General features: G+C 33.0%; 3 protein-coding genes across 7 annotated transcripts; 1 reads left to right on the top strand and 2 right to left on the bottom strand.

Moving 5' to 3' along the window:
• Positions 1–227: 227 nt before the first annotated feature.
• LOC103845852 lies at positions 228–2,167 on the top strand. The gene is made up of 6 exons (XM_009122745.3): positions 228–667; positions 773–823; positions 1,035–1,086; positions 1,411–1,469; positions 1,632–1,677; positions 1,795–2,167. The coding sequence occupies exons 1-6, from the start codon at positions 599–601 to the stop codon at positions 1,917–1,919; spliced, it is 402 nt and encodes a 133-aa protein (XP_009120993.1). The 5' UTR covers positions 228–598; the 3' UTR covers positions 1,920–2,167.
• A 496-nt stretch (positions 2,168–2,663) lies between these two features.
• LOC103846212 lies at positions 2,664–9,349 on the bottom strand. Its single transcript, XM_018655764.2, has 4 exons — positions 9,218–9,349; positions 8,984–9,113; positions 3,739–4,100; positions 2,664–3,655 (listed from the first exon to the last, which is right to left on the bottom strand). The coding sequence occupies exons 1-4, from the start codon at positions 9,347–9,349 to the stop codon at positions 2,888–2,890; spliced, it is 1,392 nt and encodes a 463-aa protein (XP_018511280.2). The 3' UTR covers positions 2,664–2,887.
• LOC103845851 (NAC domain-containing protein 87) lies at positions 8,262–15,728 on the bottom strand. Of its 5 annotated transcripts, none has more exons than XM_033282367.1 (7): positions 15,317–15,728; positions 14,779–15,059; positions 9,999–14,537; positions 9,621–9,835; positions 9,218–9,448; positions 8,984–9,113; positions 8,262–8,888 (listed from the first exon to the last, which is right to left on the bottom strand). In XM_033282367.1, the coding sequence occupies exons 1-3, from the start codon at positions 15,516–15,518 to the stop codon at positions 14,010–14,012; spliced, it is 1,011 nt and encodes a 336-aa protein (XP_033138258.1). In that variant the 5' UTR covers positions 15,519–15,728; the 3' UTR covers positions 8,262–8,888; positions 8,984–9,113; positions 9,218–9,448; positions 9,621–9,835; positions 9,999–14,009. The 5 variants fall into 5 exon arrangements, with proteins under 5 accessions (XP_033138258.1, XP_033138260.1, XP_033138259.1 ...); XM_033282369.1 differs by having other exon boundaries at positions 9,763–9,835; XM_033282368.1 differs by having other exon boundaries at positions 9,774–9,835.
• Positions 15,729–16,744: the final 1,016 nt, after the last annotated feature.

Raw genomic sequence — 16,744 nt, 5'->3', positions numbered from 1 at the left:
TTGTAGTTTCAGTTATTTTTTCTCTTTTCCAGAACAAAAAATTCATATTTTGGTAAATAGATATATTCGAGAAATAATCTTGAAACATTTTCCGACGTCCAAACCCGCAAGGCCGGGGGACAAATCGGATCATTTATAAAGATTGATTGTTTAGTTGCAAGTAGATAATAGTATCCATTCTTGTTTTTCTTATTTTCAGTTTATTTATTTACATTCTTTGTTCGTCTACTTTCTCTTTATATTCGTTAATACATGTATTTCAAAAAGTTGTCTTTAACCCTTTGGAACATGGAGAAGTGAGATTCTAAAGATAACTTGGATAAGCAAAAAAAACATCTTACCAACAACAAATGTATCACCTCCTAAAAAGTAAAAAAAAAAAAGAAGATGGAGCTGAGTAAACCGGTCCTGACCGGTCCAAAGATTCTAATTAATAGTTCACGGTTGGACCGACTCGGTTTGTTTAAGCTGGCGTGTAGAGAATACGCAGGCGGTGGACTCTTTCTCGCCGAACAACAACAGAGGAAGAAAGCAAAACAGAGTCTCTAAACCCTATCGTTGTGGGTTTCTCGTGCTCTTCTTCTTCCTACTAAGAAAAATGGCTGATTCAGCGCATGAGACAGAGATCAGATGCCATCATTGCGCAGGCCCTCTCACGAAAAACTTGGTATTTTCAATTTGTATTATACAGATCTCTATTTCAGATGATCATTTATAGATGAAGATTCGTTCTTTTAGTATATATTCTTAATTAGGAATTGATTGATTTCAGGAAACCAGTGAATGGACTGTCTCTCCCTTCATCAGGGATAGCTTTTCTATGGTAAGTTTCGTTGTAAGAATTTGATTTCTTTTGGTTTGGATTTGGCAAAGTTCGACTCTTTTAGTGTAACTGAAGCCTGCTTCACTTGTAAAAAGATTGTCTTTTGACTTTGAGGATGCAAAAGACATTCCCTTTTGTTATTGTTTCAAATGGATTAAAAGGGTGTTAGTGATCTATGTTTTCAAGCTTTGTTTTGTTATATGATCTTTAGATTGGATCAGCTGTTGGTGGTACTGCAAGTGCATTCATTGGATTTAACCATGGTATGTAGACCTTCTTTCGAACACTTATATCTCACATCGAATCTTGTCTGAGCTAGTATCTTCTTATGTCTTTCAACTTGTTCTTTACTCGTTGATTGTGTCTAAAAGTCTTTAATCGAGTTGCACCTACTTCTTTATTGCTCACTTTAGGAGTCTTCTCTGATTTGGAGAAGGAATTAGAAGCAGAGATTTAGTATCTGTATTAGTTATCTAGTTATGTGTTGGTGATAGACTACACTGGTAGCAGTTAGATTTAAAGCTTTGTTTAAAAGAGTCTAGTCTGTTTGGCTTGTTTTAAATGCTCTTTTTTTTTTATTGACGCAGTTATGCCAATTGTACGCAAGTGGATAAAAGGACCCATGTGGTTACACTTTCTTGTTGGGGTAAGTTATTTACAAAAGATGCAGAATTCTCTTCTTCTTTTCATCATGCTTTGTTTTATTTTGTCCCATTCATAATTTTTCTGGGGGAAATAGACCAGTGAATTGCTTAACCGTTTTCCATACTGATGAAGCAATTGAATTTTCATTTATGTGTCAATGCAGGCACCGCCTGTTATAGTTGTTTCATCGGCCTGTGCTGGACTAGCAGGTTTGAGATCTTCTTCCCCCCTCCTCATCCTCCACTACTTTCTTACTATTGTGGAACATAATTTCCTTTTTGATCTCTTGGTCACTTAAGAATGAACCTGGTCTTTAATGTTTGCAGGTGGCACCGTACCAGCACTGGCACAGCTTGCGTCCTCTTCATATCAAGCAGCAGTCCGTTCGTCTCAGCCACCAAAGGCACAAGAGAATAACAAAATGCAAAAGTCTACAACATCTCCTCTGTAAAACACACAGCATAGCTTTTTCCCTTTTGTTCATTTTCTTTTCTCTCCATCTTTTTTTCTGTCAGCCTTTCTCCATCTTGTATGTCAAGAAGTGAGGTTCTTGGTGTAAATACTTCTACTTAAAACTCACTAGTTCTAAAGAAAGCTTAAGTCGTGCCAAGGGCTTTATTGTTTTGGTGTTTCAGACTCTATTCCATGTCCATGGATCATTCTCATCACTCAATATAAAGAAAGCTCAACTTAGGATCATTTGTGCTCTTTCAGGAGATAAGGGGTTTCTTAAGAATATAAGTTTGGATCTGTTATGTTAATATATCTCTTTTACACATGAGGGTAGTCTTGGAGTTTCACAATTGGAGGCGGAAAAATTTAGGAGACTAGGGTTAGGGCTTTGACCAAAGACTAGTATAAATATGGAGCAAGTAACCAACTCCAAGCTTCAAAACTACTTGATCTTATCAGAGCTGAGAAAAAGGGTTTAGGGATTAGGTTTTTTGACCTTCTCCGATCATCACGAGCAACCCCATGTCCATTCTTTTGGAAGCTATGGCCGGCGGCTCTGGTGACGGGAAAGGCTTCAATACCTTATCTTTTATATAATCCCTTTGTTTTCAGCGATGAAGACTGCTTGCTGCCTGAGCGTACGATTTACTCGGCGCAGGGATGGCTTTTGCGAGCTTTAACTCCCCCAACAAATATATTTAAGTTTTAAATTTTTTGATTTTTATTCTTTTTTAGGTTTTTGTTTTTGATTCCAATTTTTTTTACAAGTGTTTTGTTTTAAAAGTCTTTTTCTTACAAACTGTCTTGAATAGAGTTTATTTTGGTCTACAAGTAAAAATTCATCCTTATTTGTTGTTACAATGGCATAGTAAATCAATGTAGGTAGTAAACATATGGTTACACTTATGAGCTAGATCCAGGTATGAGTTATAGAGGAACCTAAATAGAATAAGGTCACGTTGGATTTTAGGAAGAAGATAGGAAGCTTATATTCAAACAGCAGCTTAGTTTTTCCCATTTATGTCTTCTTCTAAGCTGTCTTGTTTGATTGTCGGTACTAAGCAGCTCTGAACCCAGAGCTGTGTGGCTTCTTCTTAGAGATCTTAGAGCCTGTTGCAGCGTCTCAGGCGCTATCAGTTCATGCTCTATTGCTCCGATGGTATTTGAGCAGGCAGGACAAGACGGATCTCGGGTTTGAGAAGTTGGGGTCACTTTGTCTAAACATTCGACATGGTAGACGTGGTGGCAGGGGAAAACACCAGCAGCTGGCATGTCTCCACTTCTCAGTATCTTGTGAGAGCACCATGGTGATTTCTGCGATAGGAGCTTTTTGCAAACCCCGCATCTATGTTGTGTGACTTGTGTCACTGAACCTGGTTCAAGTCTCTGGTTTGCTGCCTGTGTTTCGTTGAATCTTTCCACATCTAGCAATGTGTTGTCATTGCTACTCGTGCTGTTACTAGAGTTTGATGATGCTTCCTCTACTTGTGAGCCTTGGTTGTTTATTGTGGACGTCATGAAACTGGAAACAGGATCTGTGAATGCGTCTTCTTGGGGATGATGAAGTTCAGGATTCTCACAATCTGAAACCGGGTTGCAGAAGACTCGAGGATAAGAACAGTGAGCATGGCTTAAAGGTTGCTTGCTTGGAGTCACCCGTGAGGCAGTTGTTGGTTGTGATAGTTTCAGCAACGAGCTGAAACTCGCTGTACTTTCTCTATCAATATTTTTCTCCTGTAATACAAGTACATCAGCGAGGTACATGGTTCATCTATCATGAAAACCTCATCTTGAAGATTGTAAGAAGATCAACTTACCTCATCCAAGCATTGCGGCTTTGAGTTATTTGTTATTGGTACAGTGTCCTGTTCAATCCCACCAGAGGCAGACGAGTTTGAAGCCCATAAGCAGGATTCCAAAGTTTCACTTCGTCTACTTGTGCTTGAGTACAGTCCAAACCTGTGGCTCTCATCATCGCTCGTATCATGTTCCAAACCATCTCTGGTATATACAGCAGGTGAGAAGCTGAGATTAGTCCGCCATTGCAGTGCTTCTTCATCTTGACGCGATGGAAGAACATCTCTTCCGCTGCGGGGTGGCAATTTGGCTGTTACCAGTGGCCTTGAGGCCACAATACAACAGAGTGCTCCCGTTTTGAACTCTGCTTTACTCTCACCGCCTTATGCTCCAAACGATGCTGACAAGTGCGAAGAGAAGTGTAATCTTCTCAATGCAGTGAGACCTCTACATCAGGAATTAAAACCAAAGGCCTTCTTTAGTAACTTTTTAACACTGTAATCTTACTTTATATTATAAATGAAATTATTTGCTTATACATAGGTAAATCCCCACAAGTTTTTTTTTTTGTGACAAAAAAAAAGCTTGTGGTTAAAATAAATAACACTGAATGAAAACTAATCTCTTCTCGAAACTATACCGTTTGGTTTAAAGGATAAGAACCGAAATTAAGACAGGTACACTGCTCGTAACAGCTGTTTCTGAGCTCATACAATGACTGACCAGCAGGAATTTAAACTAACAGAAGCTAAAAACATTGTTTAAGCATCACAAGACAAACGAGATCAAGCATAGTAACGTTAAATTCATTTCAGTGTTAGAGAAAAAACAAGATCAGGTGTCGGTGAAAGCCAAAATTAGACTTGTGCAGAGATTTATAGTTTCTTATACCTTCAAACGGGAAACTGATGATCACTGTATCTTGGTGACTTCGATGACAAAGAGGAGAGAGAGATGGAAAATATTTTTTGCAGAATCAATGGAGGAGAAGCGGCGAGAAGAGAGAAAGCAAGAGCGCTCCTTCTCTTTTGAAATAGAGAGAGAAACGACTACTATGAGTTATTGAATGAGAGAGAGAGAAGATTGGGTAATTATTAATTAATCACTCCCTTAGTCGTTTTGTTAATTATTACTATCTCATTCATCTTCTTTTTGTTAGTATTTAATTAGTATTTGTTCAACCCCACTCATTGATTTTTCTTGTTTTTTTCTTCCTAACATAAGAATAATCATTATTGGTTTATCAAATATGGTTATGGCATGTATGACTATATTGACATGATATATTTATCAAAAGTTATTTCGATTTATATAGCTATCATTTTCCATTTTCATGCTGTTTTCCTCGTTTTCTGTCACCATCCTTGTTTATGATGGGTTAACCTGTTACCTGTTAATCATAGTCTCAGCTAATCCTTACTACCAAGACCAACTAGTGGTTGTCGAATAAAGGTGTTTCACTCAAAATCGACCTATCATAATCAACTTTCTATTTTTTATTTTAGACAAATCAACTTTCTATCTTAATTAACGGAATAATTAATTGTATTCTGTAATGTTGTTATCGTATTGTCAAACTCAGTCCTTAGTCTTCAAAATATTTCATTCGATTTTGTTTTAAAGTCCAGTCGGCGTTAAGGACCATAACTAGCAATTTATGTCCAGCCCATGTGATTTCAGTCCTAATTAACACACGATACTCATCCCCAAATGAACTAAGCCCATGATCTTTACATTAGCCCAATATTTAGTGCTATGTTTCCTTTTGTCAAACCCATTGCTCATGGTATAGCTATCTACTGTCTAATCTTTTTTTTTTGTCAAACTCTATCTACTGTCTAATCTGATCCGCTCTTTGTAACAACTAGATTTTTTAACCGCGCTACGCGCGGATAAGATATTATATGTATTTCTCAATTCTAAAAAAATAATGTATAATATTGTATTATATTAATTAAAGAATATAAAATAATTATTTTTTATATTTTCTTTGTGGAAATCATTATGTTGTTTGATTGTTGTACTTGATTCACATATTTGCATAGATATTTGTGATAGATGAATAACTATATTTTTATTATCAGTAAATAATATATATATTTATTATGCAATATAAGAAAAATAAAATTATTTACTTTTTAAACAAATTTGTCTCATGTTGGAGACTCGGTTATAGACATATCATATTCGAAAAAGACATTTTTACAGTTATCAATGTTCTTAACAATCAATAAACAATTCTGAATATCAAAACAATATCTCATACGATCTTTGTGTGGAATAACTGATCTGAAGAAATTGAATTTATGCATAAAAAGACTGGAAATGGATGTGCACATGTATTATCTAAGTCAGCTTTACAAAATACTATTCATAGTTCATATATCATTTATGTACATCCTATTTTTTTTGTCCATCATTTCTTAAGCATCTTGAAATAACTGATGTTAATTAATAATAAACTTTTGGTTGGCAAAAAAAATCAAATTTGTCTAATTATCGCTTAATTTGTCTAACTGATATATGTATTTCTAAATTATAAAAAATAATATATAATATTGTATTACATTATTTAAAGAATATAAAATAAGATTACATAACATAAATATATTTTTTAAATTTTCTTTGTGGAAATCATTATGTTGTTTGATTGGTGTACTTGATTCACATATTTTTATTATAAGTAAGTAATATATATTTATTATATAATATAAAAAAATAAAATTATTTGTTTTTAAACACACTTGTCTCATGTTGGGAACTCGGTTATAGACATAATATATTCGAATGAGACATTTTTACAGTTATCAATCTTCTTAACAGTCAAGAAACAAATCTGAATATCAAAACAATATCTCATACGATCTTTTTGTGGAATAATTGTTCTAAAGAAATTGAATTTAGGCATAAAAAAGGACTGGAATTGGATGTGCAGATGTGTTATCTAAGTCAGCTTTACAAAGTACTATTCATAGTTCATATATCATTTATGTACATCTTTTTTTTGTCCATCATTTCTTAAACATCTTGAACTAACTGATGCTAATTAATAATAAACTTTGTGCTGGTAAAAAAAATCAAATTTGTCTAATTATTGCTTAAATATTTTATTAATCTTGTCTAAGAAGCTTTCAAGTGATATCATAGTTTAATTTTTATTAGTTTTTTTTGTTAATTTTTAGAGTTTTTTGTATTTAAGATTTTTTCCATATTAAGCTTCTATTTCTTTCACAGAATTGATATATATATATGTCATAAAAAATATCATCAAATCAGTTTTACTTATTTACTATTTTGTTTTTAGTGAAAATACACTTTTAAAATAATTTAATTTAAAATAAAAATATATATTAATTTGCTGTATTCTAAAAATTTGATTGATTTAATTAATTTGCTTTGGTGGATAACTTAAAAAAGTTTTCATATGAATCGGGGAAAAGCAAGCTTATATTGTTATATTATATTTATTTGTGTATATAGAATATATATATAATATATATATAATGCTAGTGTAACAAAGAAAGAACATTTTTTTGTAACTTCAAAAAGATACATTATTACAATTTGAAATTAATCAAAATTGGATAAAATGGTAATTAAATATTTGTAAATCTAATTGTTTTTTATCTTGTTATTTGGATTATCATGAAAAAAAATCGATAGGTTAAACAAATGTTTCAAAATTTGTTGTGTTATTTTTTTGTATATAAATTACAAACTTTATTGAATTGATATATTTAATTAATGCACCCTTGAATAATATTTTATTAAGACATTAGAGAATTCTGTTTTGAGTTGTTTTGTCAAAATTGTACAAAAATCTATGCTTTTTCATATTTGTCACAAAAAATTATATGTTAAATTTACTTTTACAAAAAAATTTAACTTTGTCAAAAAAAAAATCTATGCTTTTTCATATTTGTCAATGTTTCCACACTTTCAAAGAATATATTAGCTTAGTCACTTACGTATTTTTTTTTACAAAACAAAGTACCGGAGTATATTTTGTGTGCTTTCCTGAAATTTTTTTTTTCAAAAAGCATGGTATTTTAGGGTACCCCTTATATGTAGTGTGTTTCTCTGTTTTTGTTTTTCCTATGTGGTTTTCTTTTTTTATATATAAATATATGTAAATATTCAGTGACGCATGTACAAAGAATTTAAGGCTAAGAACATTTGTCACAAAAAGAAACTAAGAAAAAAAACGAACATGCATAGATGATTGTGACTTTATAGAACAATTTTCTAAGAATGCTTTAACCAAATATGCATAAAGTTCAATGTGTACGTCTTTCTAGCATCATCTTCCTCATTACCGAATAAAGCTCCAAAATCTTCTCATCTACTGAACAAAACTATCTCCTTAAAAACCTTTAACTAATTTGTCTATTAAACTCACTTTATATTCTCATCCAGAGATCATATATATGCTAAAGCTAACTTGACTAATACGTTAAGATCATCTTTTGGTCTTCTTTAGAGAAACATTAAAAAGTTGGATATATATATATATATATACACACAAAGTTAGAAACAAAAAAAATTAAGTTATTAATCATAGCTTGAGGATATGAAACATATTGAAAGCTAACATTGCTAAAAGGCTTTGAAAGTCATGCTTGGTTCAAAAACACTTAGTGATCTTTATAAAAAAAAAACAGAGAAGAAAATTGCAGAATTAAAAGGGCTCAAAGAATATATGATCTGTGCTCCAATAATAGCTTGATGTTCATTCTTCAAACTTTTTATTATCACTCGAGCCATCAAGTAAATTATAGAGGGCATCCATGAACCTGTGCTTCAACTTTATCACCTCTTTTCGCTCAACCTTATGCTCTCCCTTTTGATACATCACTAACCTTACTACGATTCTCTACACCTCCATTAACTACTCATTTCTGAGTGGTGACACCAGCCATGTTTATTTCCAGGCTGTGTAATGTCTTTTGCCGTAAATTAGTCGACGTCATAATAGAGGCAATTAACTCCACTTCTTCCACTCTGTCCCAATCAATACCGATAAGATTCATCCATGGTAACCGACGAAGTCTACACCTATAAATAATCATGTCATCTTCTCTTCAACTCATCGCTCCGTCCACCGTAGATCCGCTGCAAAGCAAAGCCCAAAGCACATAAAACCAACCGATGGGCGGACTTGAAACTCCAACTGTTTCAACCACAAAGATTAGCTCGTGCTAAACGTTTGCAAATTTTGGTTCATACGTGATAAGATTGATACATTGTTGGTTTCTGAAGTAATACCTGACCAGGCATGACTTCTCCATTGATCTGCACTGGTGTTAATTCCGGCATACAAACATTTCTTGTAGTGAGAATCAACATTGTCCCTTCCAAAAGATTTGTCAGTTCCAACACTGCAGTAGTATGGTCCCTGATATATTTGGTTTTGTATAAACATCAAAACAGAGAATCGAAGAAGGAAATAAAGATCCCTAGAAAGGGAAATGGACATGACTGGCCTTGCTATAAGATCACCTCACTGTCTTTCCCAGGAGCTTCACCAGTGTTGGAACCATCATAGTTCCTTTTTTGGGAGTTTTGATGGTTGGTTGCAGGTCCAGGGAGAGTGTAAATGTAAACCAAAGAGAGATCAGTATGCTTTGTCATTTTGATTCTATTTTACAGGAAATTTGCTAACTTAAAGTGTAAATAAAATGAAAAGATTACCTTGGCTGTGCTTCTCATGTCCATTCCAGAACCACCAGCCTGTTTTGAAAGTTCATAGAAACCCCAAATTAAGATGTAAAAATAAACAGAACACATAACTCTTTCGTTGTTGTTCAAGATGCAATTATTAAGCTACAACCCAATGAGAATGTCAAAAACACATGCTTTTAAATCTAAACTGCAGAAAGAGAGATGAGAAAGGAAAAGTTACTGATATGATATTTCGAGGTAGGGACTTGGTCAACTATTACTCGGAAAGAAACCATTTCATAAAACCAGCTTGAGTACAAAAGCCAAGAAATGGCAATAACTAATTCATGAACGGAGCATATTATATGTCAAAAAAATCATACAGAAATGTCACCCTAAGTATTTTTTTCACTGGATGAGCTTTTGCACAGAGTTTAATTTGACAAATTTGTTTCCCTGACAAAGAACAATAGAATTTGGTTAAGAACATGTTTTAAAAAGTGGTGACGAAACAAATAGCCATAAGAAATATTCTGTTTTTGAATTCCCAAATTGCCAAGAAATTGGTGGATAAGAAAAAAATAAAGAAGATTTGTGATCATTTTCGGAAGTCTCTTACGCTGACTGTGGTTTCAGTATCTGAAAGAGCAAACGATGTGTGTGAAAGATCTCTCATCTTGTACATATACGAGTCTTTGTTCGCCGGAAACACCGCTCTCTGCCGTGATCAGATTCGAATCCCGTCGCCTGCGCCGTCGGCGAAACCAGTGCCTACTCCGTCTAAGAAGAAGGACACAGCGAAACTAATCAGAATCATCGCTGGAAGCGCCGCTGGCGGAGTTCTGATCTTCATCTTTCTCCTGACAGTTCTTATCTTCTACTGTCGACGGAAGCGGTAGATCAAATCTCCGAGGGAAGATATAAAAGGCAAAGGAATAGCTGAAGCCGAAGGAGGAGGAGCGCAGCTTCGGAGACGGAGAGGGACATCGAGAGGAAAGACAGAGGCTTATAACGCAAAAACAAAAGAGAGAGATTGGAGAAGATGAAGTGGAAGAGTCGGGAGAGGCTCGCCAAGCTTGAAAAAAGCATGTTTATCTAGATGGGTTGGATGTATAATTGCTATATCCGTCTCGCAATTTGTTCGCAATTGGTTGTTTATAATTATACGATAAAGACGCGGCCCAGAAAACCAAAACGAACGCCTCTGGTATCCTACGTGTATTAACCAAATGTTTTGATTGGGGAATATATTTGCTTACGTGGATAGGCTTAAATCACACTATATCTTCCTTTTAGTATAGGATAGATAATGAAATGTTTAATTTAATCGCTTAATTGATTTTACATCAAAATCATGCAAACTTTTGAAATTGAAAATTGGATCTTCTTACTGATAACAAATCAGCTGTAAAAAGAAACATTTTTTTGTGAGAAACTGCAACCGGTTAAGCAAAAACATTTCGAAATGGTACTATGTTTTGGGTTACGCAAGACAGGCGAAGGTGTACGGTGCGGAGTCATTGGCTAACGCATGTGACCGTCAAATTTCTTTCTCCAGTAAACCCTAATAGGGTTTCGGCTAATTCATATTTCAATATCTCAAATATAGATTTATACATAAGCGCAACTATTAAACATATTTTAACTAGTAAAATAATTTTTAATTTATACAAAATTCAACATAATTGGACTGTTTTCTTTTAAGAAGAAGAAGACTGGTTCTAACAATGTTAGTTGGATCATCCCACCTACACTTCAATGTGTCCATGCAAATATGGTTCATTGTTTACGTTCCATCTGAATATCCAAAAAAAGAGTTTATCTGCGAAATACAGTTCCGTTTAAAAATTAGTTTAGACCATTTCATAGATTCGTGATATCCCTAAATTAAAAAGAAAAACGTTATCAGTTGGAACGTCAACTTTTACATTGTACGTATATATAAAACTACTTTATGTACTATAACTCTAACCTAAAAAGTGTTTTAATTAAATTGTATAATGTGCCACATAGTTTCTCATCAATGTGAAAGTACTTTTGAAAACTATGTAACAAAAAACTTTACATTTTTTTATAAATTCACACTTGTTTTCTACAGTATCATTTCAAATATAGGTGATGACAGAAAATTCAATACAAAATAATAAAGTATAATCATTGATCAAATTTAAGTTGTCCATGACAAAATATAATCATTCAATGTATATGTGTTTAAAAAAATATCATTCAATGTATATGTCTTCTGGGCGATAAATGATTAATATCTATAGAATATGGTTTGGTGTATATGACATGATGAACTGAAAGAAAAGGATAGAAGAAAGAGACAGTACAAAAGAGGCAATAGAGATCATCATCTAGAAACCGAAAAAACGGGAAAGAACGGTTAGCTTTGCTGCAAGTATCGATCTAAAAGCTTCGCTTTAAATGGAAAGTCCTGTTATTATGCGCATTAAAATAATGCTCATATTCCTGCATTTTCTTTTTACAATTTTTTTTAATTAGTAAAATCGCTTTCTACAACTGTTGTAAGCCAAAAAAAATTTATCGTTATATTCATGTCCAAGATTCAACATATAATTAATGAGATTTATGTCCTTAGTTTGAGGTGGAAGAGACTCACACGCTTATTTCTAAACAAGCAGAGTACATTGAACCCGATACATCATTTATTTATGTACGGTTAAGAGTTTTTGTTTTTTTTTCCAGTTGAACGTTTGCATCATTTTAGAAAATGATGGTAATATAAGAGCATAGAGAAAATATTAAGGATAAAAATTAAGACGAATCTATAAGTCAAGGGAATTTGAAGAAGAAAAATGTATTAGATGCATGGCATTATGTTTATACAGTAGATATATGTTCATGCTTTTTTAATTTTAAAATTAAAATGAATTCTGTGTCGTTATATATATAAATATAATATAAAGAATTCAATTCTAAGAATATCACAGCACATACAATCAAAAACAGATCTGCTACTAAATCTTAAACACAGATCTGCAGCCATATCTTATTCCATGTAAAGCCAAAGCTTTGATTGGGACCCAAGAAAATTCCTTGAGATAGTAGTATATCTATATTGAAAAAAACGAAATATAACAAAAAAAAAGTAGAATGCAATCTTATGTGGCTACTGGTCATCCCTCTTGGCTTTTTGAATTCTTTGTCAATGAAAGTAGTCTCCTCTAATGTGTCCTCTGTTCTCTGGTGTGGTGTGGGTTGGGGGTTCAACTGTCTCTGTTTTTAGGCAAGGTGTGTCTTTTCAGGTCTTTAGAGTGCCTCTGTGGTTTGGGTTATTTGAGTCCTCTGTACCTCTGTACCTCTTTTCAATTCCTAATGAATTTCAGAAGTTAAAAAAAAAAAACAAAAAAAAAAGTATTTACGGTACTAACAGATGTAATCACAAAGTGCTGAAAATTGAATGATATGAAACATTCAAAAACTCGCAGCTATTAAAAAATTAGTAGGAAAACGTAATGTGATTGATGTAATAACCAAGTTCCTTAAGACATAAGACTAATTAGGGATCTGGAATTGTATTTCACAAGAAACCCATCATTAATCACTGTTCTTAGTTGAAATGTATTTCTATATATATTGTCATATATTAGTGTGTCAATGTGTCATAATCTAATAATCTAAATTGTTTGGCATATGAAAAGGCTAATATGCTGCCCAGATTCAGGGAACATTCACATGCTTCATGAGCTGTGTTTTATTCAGATTCGATCGAAAATGCTAAAAAAAAAAAATTCTCAAACAAAAAGAGAGTCTATTTTAGCATATTTTTTTTCAAAAACAAATACATAATGCTAAATTAGGTTGACAAAAACATTTCTCAAAAAATTAGGTTGATTATGATTATAAGCGATGCAAATAGTAAACCTAAAACCATATATATCTACACTACTGATAACAACTGTAAACAAAAATACATAACATTCACATAGCTATTATCATTTTCATTTGTATCTCTACTTGGGTTTGAAATTGTCTTAGGATATCAAAATTAACTAAGAACATAGAATATACTTCATTTGTTTCGATATGATGCATCTTTTAGATTTTTCACACATTTTAATAAAATACAAAATAAATTTATAGTGTTTTGTTATTATTTTTTCCTATAAATCTAAAAAATAATAATCCAATAGATGCAATTAATTTTTTTAAATTTGTAATTAATCATTGTTAGTTACAAAATATGCATTGAAAATACAAAAAAATGTATCTTTTAAAAATATTTTTTTTTCTAAAATATACTATAACATTATGAAACGGATGAAGTAGTTTGTAAATCTTGGTAATTGATACTCTATAAGAAGTATGAATATAGGAAAAATACTTATATGTATATTACAGTGTACATTGAGAATATATTACCTAAGCACTAAAAATCCCAAATGATCCCAATCTTTTTTTTTCATTTTTTTCTCCACACTATAAACTAATTACACAACCAACTAAACAAGATCAATGAAGCGAAAATAATATATAGGATTAACCCCTTAGCAAATCCTATATATGTAATGTATTAACTACATAAATTAATTTAAAACCCAACGAATACACTCTTTAATCACAATTAAATCATTAATTAGCTGTAATTCTCCCCGACTAAATCTAATCAGTAGTCCCATAAGATCCCTCTTAAGTCACATAGATCATCATAAGACTTGCTACCATTCATCACTCCCATCATACTCATCTCTTGCTTCATTGCCGGAACCGAAGATACCTCCGTGGTCGTGGCTGCATTCACATCTGAGCTCAGGCAGGTTTCTTGAGATACACTAACAAGCGAGTGCTCCATCTTGATCATCTCCTTGTTGTTGTTATATGAAGAACCGGAACCAGAAGCAGAACCAAAACCCTGGTGGTCAAAGATTGATTGGTAACTAGAGTTGAAGTGATGAGGTTGGATTGGTGATGAGATGTCGTAGGTTGGAGGGTTGATGGGTTTGAAGTTGTGTTGTTCAGGTTGGCCCGTGAAACTCGGATCCATGAGGGGAGGAAGAGATGAGAAGTCTAGGAGATGGTCAATGTTATCTAGAGAATCCATTCTTGTGAGATCTTCACGGGGTATTCTCATCATTTGTTGGGTTGTCGTAGCAGGATTGTTCTTGTGAAAAACCCTACACACGACCCACTCGTCCTGTAATCAAGATCACAAACAAACAAAAAATGTTAGATATGATATTCAATCTTTTATTTAGCTTGTTACTCAATCTTGGATTGGATATAAACTCAAACTTATTGAAAAGGACAAAATTTCCACCAAATTTAAACACTTTTGGTTTAAGAAAATGAATATTAATAATTAAACTTGACCTTTCTCATCTATAGATTTCAAAAACATTTGAGAATGTGTACATTAGTTATATATATGAACTTACCCTTGCGGATTTGGGGAGATTGTGATAAGAATATTTGCCTTCAAGACGATACTCATGCATGACCCAATTAGTCTTTTCACCTCGTGGAGCTCTTCCTCTATAAAACACAAGTGTTTTCTTCATCCCAACGAGACAACCTTTGCCTTTGAAGATCGCCTTGTCCTTCCCGGTCGCTTTCCAATACCCGGACTCGGTGGCACGGTTCGTCCTTAGCCCGGTCGGGTACTTCCTGTCCCTTTGACAGAAGAAGTATAATTCTTTCTCCCCCATCTTTGCCCTCTCTATGCCCACACAAAAAAAAAACAAGAATTAACAATCAGAATCTTGGTCAAGAAGTCAAAGAAGATTGAAATTTGTTTGGTTATAAAGTGAAAGTTCAAGAAAAAACAAAGTTAGCCTCGTGTGAAAATTTTGATTCAAGAATTGATAATCTTAACCAAGAAGCTAGCCTTGTGTGTTTATGTGTGAATACTCTTTTGCAAATGGTCAAAGACGAATTGAATTTTTTTGGAAAATTTTGTTTGAATGCAAAACTTACTTTGCAAATCCCAGGGCTCGCACTTGTTGAGATCGGCCTCTCCCATAGCCACAGCCGTGAAACGGCTGTCTAAGACCTTCTCTTTGAGATAGCACGTTATGAGCTCTTCATCTGTTGGATGAAACCTGAATCCAGGTGGCATATCAACAAGCTCTTCACCTCCATGATTCAACACCATGCCTTCTTCCACCACAATCGCCATATGACTATGTAACAGTGTATCTATTATATGTATTTGTATACTTTTATAGTTTAACGATTCAAGAACAAAAAATAAGAAGAAAAAAAAAGAGCCCAGAAAGTTTTCTGGATATATAGATAGAAGCAAGAAGGAGATGAAGAAAGAAAACGATTTGAGAATCTTTTGGGCAGTTAAAGGTAGAGAAATTAAAAGTATTGAAAGAGTGGAAATGGCTTATATAGAGGAATTGGAGGAGCTTTGCAAATAAAATAATAATAAAACCATTATAGCTTTTTCTTCATTTTTTCCTTCTTTTTGGTGATTTAGAGAGATACGTAGGCTCCAAGCGACCTCTTGAATTGTTGAACAAGCTTCACATAGACAATAATTAGATTATTATTTTCTTAAATATGTAATTTTAAATGTATTAATATCGATCATAATATTATACCTCAAAATCCGAAAACGTTGAAAAAAATAGAGATTAAAAATATTTATACCTTACTTTAAATTAAATTAAAATGTATTCTATATATAATTAATTATTTCTTTATTGTTGTCAATGGCTTAGAAAAACAAAAACCGTAGGAAAGAACGCCATAAAAATAAATTGATATCAAACAAAAAAAACCTGTGGAAAATTCAGTAAAACTTGTTATAATTTGTAACTTTTATATGAGGACCCATGATTGAAGATCGCATTAATTTAATTTGATTAACGTCCTACATAAAAATAAAAGTATGCAATCTCCTCTTTTTGTATTTAGCTATCTACTGAGTTTCATATTGATTGTGAAGTTTTATATAAGCATCCTTTAATTTATCGTTTTAATGTCGAGAAATACGCTTATATATGTTTCGTGTATATTAGAGAACTTTATTATAGTTTAATGGGATCCCTAGTATTTACTTGCTTCTACTTCAAAAGGCTGTGACCTTTTTTTGTGGTGTTTGTTTTAGCCTTTCTAGTGAAGCCGAAGAAAGCAAAATATATTGTTTGGTATAAGTAATTAATTAATCAATTAGTAGTAGTGTGATTTTATGATTTTCAATTCATTTTAATGCGTGTAAATAAAAAAGAAGCATAGTACACAGCCCAAAGAATAATGTTCAATTATAACCAAACAATAAAACGTTAGATTATACTATGACTTTTATAAATTGGGATTAACCTAATAATTTCTTACGTCGGTGAAAAATATCGACTTGTCAAGACACCTAGTTTGGTGACTGAAGATCGTATGAGG

This window comes from Brassica rapa, chromosome A10, assembly GCF_000309985.2.
Source record: "Brassica rapa cultivar Chiifu-401-42 chromosome A10, CAAS_Brap_v3.01, whole genome shotgun sequence".
Taxonomy (NCBI): Eukaryota; Viridiplantae; Streptophyta; class Magnoliopsida; order Brassicales; family Brassicaceae; genus Brassica; species Brassica rapa.
Note: the sequence above shows the minus strand (reverse complement) of the source record. Positions and strands in the feature narration are given on the sequence as shown.